A 12,221-nucleotide genomic window follows, 5' to 3' on the forward strand; every position below is an offset into this window, starting at 1 on the left:
GAAACATGTGGTAATTCGCACACTAGTTCATTCGTTCGTTCGTTCGTTCCTTCCTTCCTTCCTAAGATTTTATTTATTTGAGAGAAAGAGAGAGAGAGAGCACAAGCAGGGGGCCAGCAGAGGGAGAGGGAGAAGCAGACTCACTGCTGAGCAGGGAGCCCAATGATGGGGTTGATCATGACCTGAGCTGAGGCAGAGTCTTAACCAACTGAACCACCCACTGCACACTAGTTTTTTAAAGGCCTCAACTCAAAGGCCTTCTGCTCACATTTTATTTGCCAAATCACATGGCATCACCTAACTTCAAGGGAATAGAGAAGTGTGCCTGAAAGGAGAAATTTGGAATCTCCACTAGAATAATTGCCACCACTATAGTACCTACCACACCTAAACTACTGAGTTTTTAATTTTCATGATTCTGTTCCTCATTTCTAGTTCTATTTTATTCTTTTTTGATAACTGTATTTTATTCTCATGTTTTGATTCATTGTTTGATGCCTTTAGTAGTTTTTTAAACATACCTTTAAAAAATTATCAGATTGTTTTATTTTCTGCAGTCCTTAGGATATAACCCTATTGTTTAGTGTGTCTGATGATTCTTGTTCAAGGTGGATGGTTTTCTTACGTATTTTATAATTCTATACTGTAAAATCACCTTTAGTGAGGCTTCAGTTAGAGGAATCTTGTGTGCCCCGGGAGAAGTGTGTGCCTCTCCACAGTGGCTTTATGTTTGTTTCTGACAGTGTTCCTACAGACATCATTGTGATGTTCTTTACAGAGTCTCTGCATATTGCACCACAACTTCTGTCATGGCATACATTTTTCCTACGAGAAAGCAGAAAGTATTTTTCCTACAACGGGGTGAAATGGACTTCCCTGATTTGTGTCTCTGCTATTTGGCAACTGTTTTTTTCTTGTTTAAGTTCTGTCTAAAGATGCAGTCCTTGGAAAATCTTAACTGTGGGAGTCTCAAGTCAACTCTCTGTCATAGGTGTCCGAGATATCTCAGATTGCATGCAAGTGCAGAAGCTCAGCACCCAGATAACTGAAGCTGACTTGTGTCCCCAAGGAAGCTGCAGGTTTCAGTTCTCTTTTCTTTTCTTGTATCTGAGTATTTCAATTTATTTTCCTGTAGATTCAGCTATTCTTTTAGACTAAAGCTTGCTTTATTTTATCCAGCAGAAATGTCTAAGTACTTGTGGTCAAGGAGTTTCAAGTTTTCCAGTCAGCCAAAATAGCAGAACCAGAAAATATTTTTTATATATTGTAGCATTCATACAAATGAATAAAATGCCAATTTTATAAGTGGGCAAAAGATATAACTAGAGAATTTATAAAAGTGGAACTACAAATGTCCAGGAAACAATTGAAAAGGTAAAAAATAATACAAATTAAAATGATGAGATAGAATCTTGGCTCATCAAAGTAAAAAATATTTTTAAAGGAAAGGATAAGAATCTTAATGGCACAATGAACTGAGCTATACTGTTACCCATTAAATGGAAATATCAATGAGTTATTTGAAAATAGTTTGCTTTAAGAGCCTTATAAAAATTTCTTTCCCCCAAGCCAGTATTTACACATCTAGAAATCCATCTTAAGGAAATAATTCAAAGTGTAAACAATCAGTGTTTCATATTCAGGAAAAAAAATGGATATTTTTAAATGTGTATAACCTTTCTTTAAATCAAAGTTATTTTTATTTCACTATAGTCTTCAGACAAAGATTGCTAGAAGTCATGTAAAGGCTTAAAAACTAACGTTATTTGGGAATGGTCACAGGATATCCAATGGACACACCTGTTAGGTGGATGCTGGACCCTCTACATCAGACCAGGCTGAGAAAGAGTGGTATGGGAACAAATATCTGAAAAATATTTAGTCACCATTTAAGACTCAGCTACCATCTCCCTACGTATTGTAAACACTTTCTCATGTCCCCAGACTGAATGTGGGACTCTGTGGTATGCTCCCTATAAAAATCTGCTTACTTTTGTCACTGGGCTGGTTATACTCCTTTGCCCTCTGCGCCAGCTGGGAGTTCCTTTGGATCTCAGTCACCATGTGCCCTTTACTTCTATATTTAGTATCATGTGGGGGACAGCAAAGGAGTTCAATAAATATCTTTAGAATGAATGAATGAAACTCATGGTAACTGTTCCTTTCATAAATCTTGGATACGACAGTTTACAACAGACCTTGCACCTTCCAGAGCAATAATGCAAGAGCTCACATATTACGATTTCTTTGGTGGCAACTTCCCCAACTCCCAGCACTGACAGAAACTAGTTTGCTGTAGGCCCAGATGCATGTGGGTCAGGAGTCTTGCTGCCAAGATCAAAAGCAGACAGTTGGGAGCATTTGTACACTGCCTTTGGACTCTGGAAAGTGTCACTGATATTCCCCAGGAAACTTGTGAAACCTCCTGTTTATAAAGGTTCCTCCATCTGTTATACTTTCCCTCCTCCTGCTCTTGGTAACACGGATGTTTGCATTCCACAGGGATTCCTGTCACTAAAACGTCTGTTTTCTCCTGCTAAAACCATCCTCATCAGCCAGAGCCTAGACCCTGGCTCTCAAGGAGAGATCCTGGTCCAAGGCACCATCCTTCTCATGCTGGACTGCAGCAAGTGCCTCCAGACCTCAGTGTCTATACTCTCCTAATGTATTGTCTACTCTGAAGTCAGACAAATCTTCTGAAAATAGAATCTGACCATGTTAGATGGTATAAATTCACCAGCGTTTCCTCATAGCCTCAAGGACAAAGGCCCAAATTATTAGAATGACCTGGCATATGGCCCTGGCTTACCAAGGCTTACCTTCAAACTGTTATCATCACACTCCCAACACTGTAACCTCATCAAATTCTTTGTTCCATACCCTTTCCATTCCAAACCTACATCCTTGTCCACACTGTTTCCTCTACTTGGAGTCTATTTCCCCCTTGCCTGGAGAATGCCTATTTTTACTTTGAAAAACTGCCCAGATGCCATCCCTCTGTAAAATCTTCCTTGACTCCTTCAGGAAGAATCACCTCTGTGCTCCTATAGCAATTGTACAGAACACTTTTAAAAGAGTTTCTTTAAAACATTTGTCTTGCCCATGAGTCTGCTATTTATCTCAGGAATATCTCTTTTAGCTAGGATCTCATGCCATTCCCACTGCCCAGGTTCGTCTCTCACCTGGACTATTGTAATAGCAGCTTTGTGGGTTTCCCTGTCTCTGGCTCTGTCCCACTAATGTAACTTCCACACTGTAATGAGGGAACATTCTAAACTCCGTGTGTGAACTTAAATATTTGGTTGGATCCCTAATACTTTCTAGGATAAGGCCTAAATTCCTTAGTATGTATTCCAAAACACAAAGACTGTAAGATCTGGGGTCTGTCCTTCTCATAAAGTAGAGAGAGCTCTTATAGCCTATGGCTTCATATCAGTGGTCAACTGCTGTGGTTTATTGTGTCAGGAGTTGCTTTGGGACTATTCTTGTTTCCTGGTTCTTGGTCCCTAGTCTCACCTGAACAGCTGCTGTGAGGCCCCTATGGGCAGCACTGGGCAAGGACAATGAGCCTTGCTCAACTAGAACTCCTCAGGTTGCATTGATGGATGTGATCCTGCCTAGAGCCATCAGGGACCCACACTGCGGGGCCAAGATGGGGGCAGGAGCCCAGTTCCTTACCAGAGGGGCCACAGCTGCGGCTTGAGTTCTGATTTGCAAGTTTTTTAAACTCCATGAGCTCTGCATGGTCTTTCTCATACGTTCTCTTCAGATTCTCCACATACTGCATCATTACCTCTGTTGCCTTTGACATGCGCTTTTCCTGCAGGAAAGGAGAGCGTGAGCACACAGGGCAATTGGAGGAAAGGCTTGTTGGCACTTGTTTGCTCTGAGCTAACCTGTGGGCTGGAAGAATTAAAAGGACACAATTAAAAGATGCAGCTCTGCCCTCTAAGGGTTTGCTGTCTGTGATGTGAGCTGAGGGAGGGGGATTCAGGCACTTGCTCTCACGGAGGACAAGAATAAGCACAGCCACAATGCCTCAGGAGATGAGAGGTAGGAAAGTCCTCTATGTTGAGAGAATGGGTCAGGGAAGCTTCCTGGAGGTAGCCACTTCCCTTGAGCTCTCCCTTTGTTGCTTCTCCAATCAGAGTGACTTCCTGGGTGTGCTGCTGAGTCAGGTGCCCTTTCCCCAGAAGAACACAGGGGTGGGACCGCCCAGTGGCTTGTTCTTCCTTCATTTGACAAGAACTGCTCTAGGCTCTGTCCCAGGAACACCCTGCTGATGTAACCAGTGCAGCATAACAGGTGAGCACCGTCCTAGCAGCAGTGATAATAACATCTAGGCGCTTAGCAAATATTATGGTAAGCCAATATAACAGACGCTATCATCATCTGCATTGGCTGGAGAAATTGGAACACAGAGAGCTCAATAAATGGCCTGAGGTCACACAGTGAATCCTGATGGAGCCAAGATTGGGCTTAGGCAGTCTGATCTCATGACACCATCCTGGATCAGGGTGGTGCCCTGTGTGTTTCAGGACTTCAAAGTGGCTAAGAGGGAGCAAAACCTGGGTCTGCATCCCAGCTGTGCCACACACTAGTGCTATTACCTTTCTGAAGTTTCGTGTCTTTGTGGGGAAAAGATATTTACAGAGTTGCTGGGAGGATTAAATGAAACAAAGCAGTTTTTCCTAAAAGCATATTTGCCAAATACTAGTTCCATGGAAGTTGAATAGGTATTTTGTGGTTCTTCAGTCAGATACGTTTAGGAAACATACATACAGGTAGTTTTAAATAGGCTTCTTCGCTATAGGTGTTCTCAAAGCCTTGATGGTACCAATATGTGTCAGAAATTTCCAAGAAAAGAAGGTAGTAGGCAGCAATTTGCAAACTTACATGTTCACAGAAAGCCTTTCCCAAGGAGCACCTCAAGGGTTTAGAGGTCCACCAGAAATACCTTAATAAAACACAATAATGTACACAGGATGTCTGGCACAGAGGAAGCCGTCAGTAAGTGGGATCTCTAGTTGTCATTGCTTACATTACATTCGTGCTCTAGTTACTGTGGGCAGAGCTGAGCTAGTCAGATGGCTGGGAGCTGAAGAGGCTCACCTGGCGGACGGCCCCCACCATCTCAGCTCGGCTGGAGAGGCGTGCAGCCAAGCGGTGCAAGACAGCAATATCCTCCAGCAGCTTCTGGTAGGTCTCTCGGTGCTCACAGTGGTGCCATAGTGAAGCTGAGGACTGGGAAGTGAGAAGGAACATCAGCTGGGGTCCATACCAAGACTTGACTTGAGCTGTCACAAGACAAGCCCTGGTCCTCATCCTGGCTGAAAAGAGTGGCCTCTGTAGGGTCTGGGCTATACCTTCTGGGGATTGAAAAGCCCAGTGTGGATACTCTATACCTGACTGACATGAAAGAAGAGAATCACATCCAGGTCTCTAGTTCCTAAGGAGCTCCTTTTGCCATCCCAGGTCACCCAGCCTACTCTTGAGAAGCTTCCAAGGACTCAGAGGCCTTATTCACAGCCCCCAAGGTAACCAGGCCTTCAGGTCTCTGCCTTAGTTCCTCCAAGCTCTCTGAGGAAGACTCTCCCTGGCTCAGAGCCTTGGCCTGATTTCTCATGTCAGGATACTCTACTTGTTGACTGAGTAAATCAGGACACCTGGCATAGCCCTCGGAGACAGTCAAGGATTCCCCCATCAGGATCCACAATTACCGTGATGGAAGCTTTGAAGTTTTCCAGTTCCTTCTCTGTGTTCTCCTCTGTTAGGTTGCGTTCCCTTTCAGCCTGGTTAATTCTAGATTCCAGAGTGTAGCTGTCATTTCTAAAGGCCAAGGACAGTTGTACAAACACATTCTGTTGGGAACAAGAGTGTAGGAGAGATGCTAGGAGGAATTATTACAGGGAACAAGGTCACAGGTGTGTTTCTTGCATGAGCGTTTTACATCAGCTCCTGGAGCCAGTCACCAAAACAGCTGCATACAAGTGAAATTCTCCTTTCATAGTAAACTGCACAAAAGATGATGAAATAGTAACCTGAGGTCCATGCTAGGTCCTTTCTAGAACCAGAAGACCAAATGCATTTTACTGAAAAACAGTAAATTTACTTACATTTTACTGAAAAAGAATAACACTTTGCCTTTTCTTGTTATTTTCAAGAAAATAACATCCTGTATTTAGGTTTAGGTAAACTCAGCCCAACATAGCTGATTGTGAAGCAGTTTCGATTCATGCTAGGATTTCTTACACATGCGTTTTGGAGGTTTTGCATGGAACCACTGTATTTAAAGAAACTCCATTTAAAATATAAGCACTGTTGACTTAAAGCAAATTTCAACCAGCATCTTGTCTGAGTATTATAAATCCTGCACAGAAAGCAGCTTTAAGAAGCTGCCAGGATATTAAAGACATCGAGGTATGATTCTGTTAGGAGAAGTTTTCTGGAACAAATATTCCATGCCAAAAATACGGGATGCATGAATGAAACTTTGCAAGGTGGACTGAGCAAACATGAAACTCCTGGCATGATAGGAAACTACCGGGGAGGAGAAATAAACAGATGGACTCTACACAGGAAGAAGCAATGGCTTTCATTTTTACTCCATTCGTTTGCCCTGAGTCAAGTGGTAGAAGATTTACACCCTTGGGGTGAGCTAACACTGTCTGATCTTCTGAGTTCATGTAATATGGCCTACAGTGGGTAGACATCTTCAGACAGAACTAAAGGCCTTGAACTGACCCAATAACAACAATGATGGCAACCCTGGAAGCTACTCCTCATTAAGCATGTACAAATATGCTAGCACTGCTATGAGTTCTGTGCACCTTGACTCATTTACTCCGCAAAAAGCATTTGCAATAGGAACTGTTGTGGTCACTTTGTGGGTAAAGAGACTGAGACCAGAGGGGTCATTAACTTGTTCAAGGTGACATGAAGTAGTAGAACCAGGATTCAAATATTACACTACTTGATTTCAAAGCCTGTGCTGTTGTTACCATGCTGAACACTAATTGTGTCAGTACACACCGGCAGATAGAAGCTGGTCATTAAACAAACTGCCCATAGCCCATCTTCACCGGTGTCAGTGGGTGGGGATTTTCTGTCCTACCCAAGCCTCAGTCCAGTCAAGTTTATCAATAATGTTCAATGTTTATTTTTCTATACCTGAGTTGTCCCCTTCATGGCAGTGTGATATAGAGAGAGTCCTGTATTTAGTTAGAATATTTGGGTCTAAATGTTGGTTCTGCTAAGCACTGGGTCTGGGACCTTGGGTAAATTAGTTCATCACTTGGTTTCGTCCTTTGTTCTAATTCCTGCTCTACCAACTTCACTGAGCTGATTGGAGGATCTGTTGAAAGGATGGATGTGAGTGTGTGATGAACTAAGTGCAATATCTGTGTACAAGGTAATTGTTACTGTCTCTGGGAGACATTTCACATTGTGTGTCTTCCTCTACTTGTCCAGTCCACTGGGTCTCAGAAAGGGAATATTCATCTTCTTATGGTCAGTGGCAAACAATGCTACAAAGACTTTTAAAACCTTTTAACCTCCCAACCTGGAGTAAAAGATTCTGGACTCATTCAGGTTCTTACCCTCTTCCTTCTATCAACTCCAACCTAATTTCTTAGAAACAAACTAGGTGCTGGCATCAGAGGTCCTCACTACCTTACCACCTCACCTGGGATGCACTGTCTTTGTCCATCTCCCCTACCCCTTCACCAGAATGAAATGCAGAGAAGTTCCTCTCAGCTCACCCACCAACCCCATTGGGATAGCATCTCTACAGAGACAAGGAGGCCCCAAGGGGAGTAAAGGAGGAATCAGGGAAGGCTGATGAGCTGACAGCACAGCTTCCCACCTTGGCTGAGCTACCTTCCTTGTGTCTGGAACCCTCAGAAGGGAAGTACCTTCTTCCTCTGGACCAAAGTTTAAAACGTGAAATCTGACCATCTGTGATTAATTTTGAAATAAATTTGGTTCAATTCTGCAGCCTCTCAGTAACTTTGCATTTCTAAGTCATATTTTTAAAGAGCATAAACCATTCTTGAAGAAGTGTAGAATTTCCAGCTACCTTCTCATTTCTGACCAAATTTGCCAGAATCTTCCATCACCTGGGGTGGGAGTCTCAGCATTTCAGTAGGGCTGATCACAATTTCCATATTATCCCACAATCACACATTCTCATTTTTGTACAAAATTGTCAGGGGCAGAGGCTAGAAAATGGAATGTTTTCGATAAACCCAGTCAAGCTTAGGCACTAAATTTCATAAAGCACTGGAATCACTTACCTCAACTTCCTTTTCGGTGAGTGGAGGGGCACTGTGAAAAAGAAAAGACATGCAAATGAACTATATCCAACCTATGAAATAAAACCAAAAAGTGACTTTGAACTACCAGCAGACCATGTCTTTCCAGGAATGTAGTAAGAAGAATTGGTGAGTTGGAAAAGATGCAGGGTACCCTTTGTGTGAGCTCTGTAATCATAAGACATTTGCCCAGATATGGACTCTTACAGAGGAAGGGTGGTAGAAAATATTAGATCTTGGCATCAGTCCTCCATCAGCACCCACTACTCTCTGTGACTTCAGATAAGTTATTTAAATTTGCTCATCTGTAAAATGGGAATAATATCTACCTTGCAGGAACATTATAAATATGTATACACACGTATATATAGATATATGTGTATATATTCACACATATATGACACACATGTGTTTATGTATGCATACATGTGTAAATGTGTGTGTGTGTATACATGACATCCACACTGAGTAGGCATTCAGGAGATGCTAGCTGCTGTTATAACTAACTCACGGGCTTATTGTGAGGACTTAGTAAGAGAATGCATGTGCTACATACTTTATAAACTGTACACATCTGAGTAGTCTTCATAATTTTTTCAGGCCTACCCTGGTCTGTAAAGCCTGACCCTTCTGTCTCTGAGAGTTATGACAAGAGTGTGTTTGGGCCAGAGAATACAAGGTAGGAAAAGGTGCCCAGAGTCCTTCTCTACAGTGAGAACCTCCTCTGATGGTTGGAATTAGAGACCAGGCAAGAAAGTCCCAGCCCCTACACAGGGATCACTCTGAGAGGTTCCTCTTCATGTGCAATGCGCACATTTAGCAGTCCTTTTTTCTGCATGCTCACTCTGCCTCTGCTGCTCTTGCTGTTGACTAAAGCTAGTCCTGTTCTGAAACCCAGACAATGTAAATAATGCACAGGCCCTTTCCTGTGCTGGGGTGGAAGGACTGGGAGGGGTCCTACCAGCGTCATAGGACTTGGCAACAGAGCACGCCATCGATAAGATTCTCAGGAAACACAGCTTCCTCCTTTTGACGGGTGTGAAGGGACCCCAAGAGCAAAGGTAGGGGTCAGTTATCTCTGCAAGGGGCTGGTTCTCACCCCTGACAAAGGACTGTGAGAGCCTTCCTGTGAGGATGAGGCAACAAGACCCCATGGTCATCAAGTCAGCAGAGTACAGAGCATGGAACAAACAACTGCAAAGATGTTTGATGCTGTATTACAATGCTTGTCACAACCCCACCCATCAGGCGCTTTCCTCTGTGGGCCAGCCAACATAATCTTGATTGTCATATAGAGCACATATTGCTTTAAACGAATTTATCAGATGTTGCTCAGCTTGCCTTTGACTCCTGGCTTTATTTGGATAGTACATGAAATATACATATTTTCATTATTAACCAAACTTACTATTTTGATAATTCAGTTTCTGCTTTTCTTCTATAGAACACATTTTTTTTTCCCAAAATGTGCAAAGAAAGCCCTGAGGACTCAAGGAGGTGTGATTTAAGTTAAAAAAAAAAAAAGAAAAAAAAAAAAAAGGCCACATAACATGGTCAGCTCCTGATACAGAAAGCACTTTTTTTTTTTTTTTTTGCCTATTTTTAAAAAATTTCTTTTCAGCGTAACAGTATTCATGTTTTTGCCCTCTCTAATACCCACCACCTGGCTCCCCCAACCTCCCACCCCCTACCCCTTCAAAACCCTCAGATTGTTTTTCAGAGTCCATAGTCTCTCATGTCCATATTCTCCCCTTCCAATTTCCCTCAACTCCCTTCTCCTCTCCATCTCCCCTTGTCCTCCATGCTATTTGTTATGTTCCACAAATAAGTGAAACCATATGATAATTGACTCTCTCTGCTTGACTTATTTCACTCAGCATAATCTCTTGCAGTCCCGTCCATGTTGCTACAAAAGTTGGGTATTCATCCTTTCTGATGGAGGCATAATACTCCATAGAGTATATGGACCACATCTTCCTGATCCACTTGTCCATTGAAGGGCATCTTGGTTCTTTCCACAGTTTGGCGACCATGGCCATTGCTGCTATAAACATTGGGGTACAGATGGCCCTTCCTTTCACTACATCTGTATCTTTGGGGTAAATACCCAGTAGTGCAATGGCAGGGTCATAGGGAAGCTCTAGTTTTCATTTCTTGAGGAATCTCCACACTGTTCTCCAAAGCGGTTGCACCAACTTGCATTCCCACCAACAGTGTAAGAGGGTTCCCCTTTTTCCACATCCTCTCCAACACATGTTGTTTCCTGTCTTGCTAATTTTGGCCATTCTAACTGGTGTAAGGTGATATCTCAATGTAGTTTTAATTTGAATCTCCCTGATGGCTAGTGATAATGAACATTTTTCATGTGTTTGATAGCCATTTGTATGCCTTCATTGGAGAAGTATCTGTTCATATCTTCTGTCCATTTTTTAATATGATTGTCTGTTTTGTGTGTGTTGAGTTTGAGAAGTTCTTTGTAGATCCTGGATATCAGCCTTTTGTCTGTACTGTTATTTGCAAATATCTTCTCCCATTCCGTGGGTTGCCTCTTTGTTTTGTTGACTGTTTCCTTTGCTGTGCAGAAGCTTTTGATCTTGATGAAGTCCCAAAAGTTTATTTTCGCTTTTGTTTCCTTTGCCTTTGGAGACATATCTTGAAAGAAGTTGCTGTGGCTGATATCGAAGAGGTTACTGCCTATGTTCTCCTCTAGGATTCTGATGGATTCCTGTCTCACGCTGAGGTCTTTTATCCATTTTGAGTTTATCTTTGTGTACAGTGTAAGAGAATGATTGAGTTTCATTCTTCTACATGTAGCTGTCCAGTTTTCCCAGCACTATTTATTGAAGAGACTGTCTTTATTCCACTGTATATTTTTTCCTGTTTTGTCAAAGATTATTTGCCGATAGAGTTGAGGGTCCATATCTGGGCTCTCTACTCTGTTCCACTGATCTATGTGTCTGTTTTTATGCCAGTACCATGCTGTCTTGGTGATCACGTGATTCTTTATATGGAAAACCCAAAAGACTCCACCCCCAAACTACTAGAACTCATACATCAATTCAGCAATGTGGCAGGATACAAAGTCAATGTACAGAAATCAGTGGCTTTCTTATATACTAACAATGAAAATACAGAAAGGGAAATTAGAGAATCGATTCCATTTACTATAGCACCAAGAACCATACGATACCTGGGAAAAAACCTAACCAAAGAGGTAAAAGATCTGTACTCGAGGAACTACAGAACACTCATGAAAGAAATTGAAGAAGACACAAAAAGATGGAAGACCATTCCATGCTCTTGGATCGGAAGAGTAAACATTGTTAAAATGTCTATACTGCCTAGAGCAATCTATACTTTTAATGCCATTCCGATCAAAATTCCACCGGTATTTTTCAAAGAGCTGGAGCAAATAATCCTAAAATTTGTATGGAATCAGAAGAGACCCCGAATCGCTAAGGAAATGTTGAAAAACAAAAACAAAACTGGGGGCAGTACGTTACCGTATTTCAAGCTTTACTACAAAGCTGTGATCACCAAGACAGAGAGCTCTATCTTATGAACTGGTATAGACAGCTAGGGGGCAGAGCCATGGGCCTTCGAAAAAGAAGGAAGCCCAGCAGGTTTTGTAAAATGAGATTATTTGGGATGGCAATGCCTGCCTCAGAATTTAAACTCCCTTAAGTAGAATCTAAACTCCCTTAGAATAAAATCAGGATCTTTTTTTTTTTTTTTACTTCAATTTCCACTCTTTATTTTTTATATATTTTTTTATTTTTATAAACATATATTTTTATCCCCAGGGGTGCTGTGAAGTGTGTAAAATCAGGATCTTTTGTGAACCAGCCTCTACCAGACTTTCCTTTTCCTATTCTCCATTGACCATTCTGCTCCTCACACTCACTTCAA

At 42.0% G+C, this 12,221-nt stretch overlaps 1 protein-coding gene across 13 annotated transcripts in view; it reads right to left on the reverse strand.

Moving 5' to 3' along the window:
* Positions 1–12,221, reverse strand: part of IRAG1 (inositol 1,4,5-triphosphate receptor associated 1) — a 142,355-nt gene that overhangs the window by 26,000 nt on the left and 104,134 nt on the right. For all 13 annotated transcript variants that reach the window (XM_059136119.1, XM_059136091.1, XM_059136129.1 and 10 more), the window contains 4 exons: positions 8,295–8,325; positions 5,721–5,861; positions 5,113–5,244; positions 3,679–3,820 (listed from right to left, as the gene is read on the reverse strand). In XM_059136119.1, coding sequence (XP_058992102.1) covers positions 3,679–3,820; positions 5,113–5,244; positions 5,721–5,861; positions 8,295–8,325 — 446 coding nt within the window. The remainder of the gene's footprint in view (positions 1–3,678; positions 3,821–5,112; positions 5,245–5,720; positions 5,862–8,294; positions 8,326–12,221) is intronic.

This window comes from Mustela lutreola, chromosome 1 (genome assembly GCF_030435805.1).
Source record: "Mustela lutreola isolate mMusLut2 chromosome 1, mMusLut2.pri, whole genome shotgun sequence".
NCBI lineage: Eukaryota > Metazoa > Chordata > Mammalia > Carnivora > Mustelidae > Mustela > Mustela lutreola.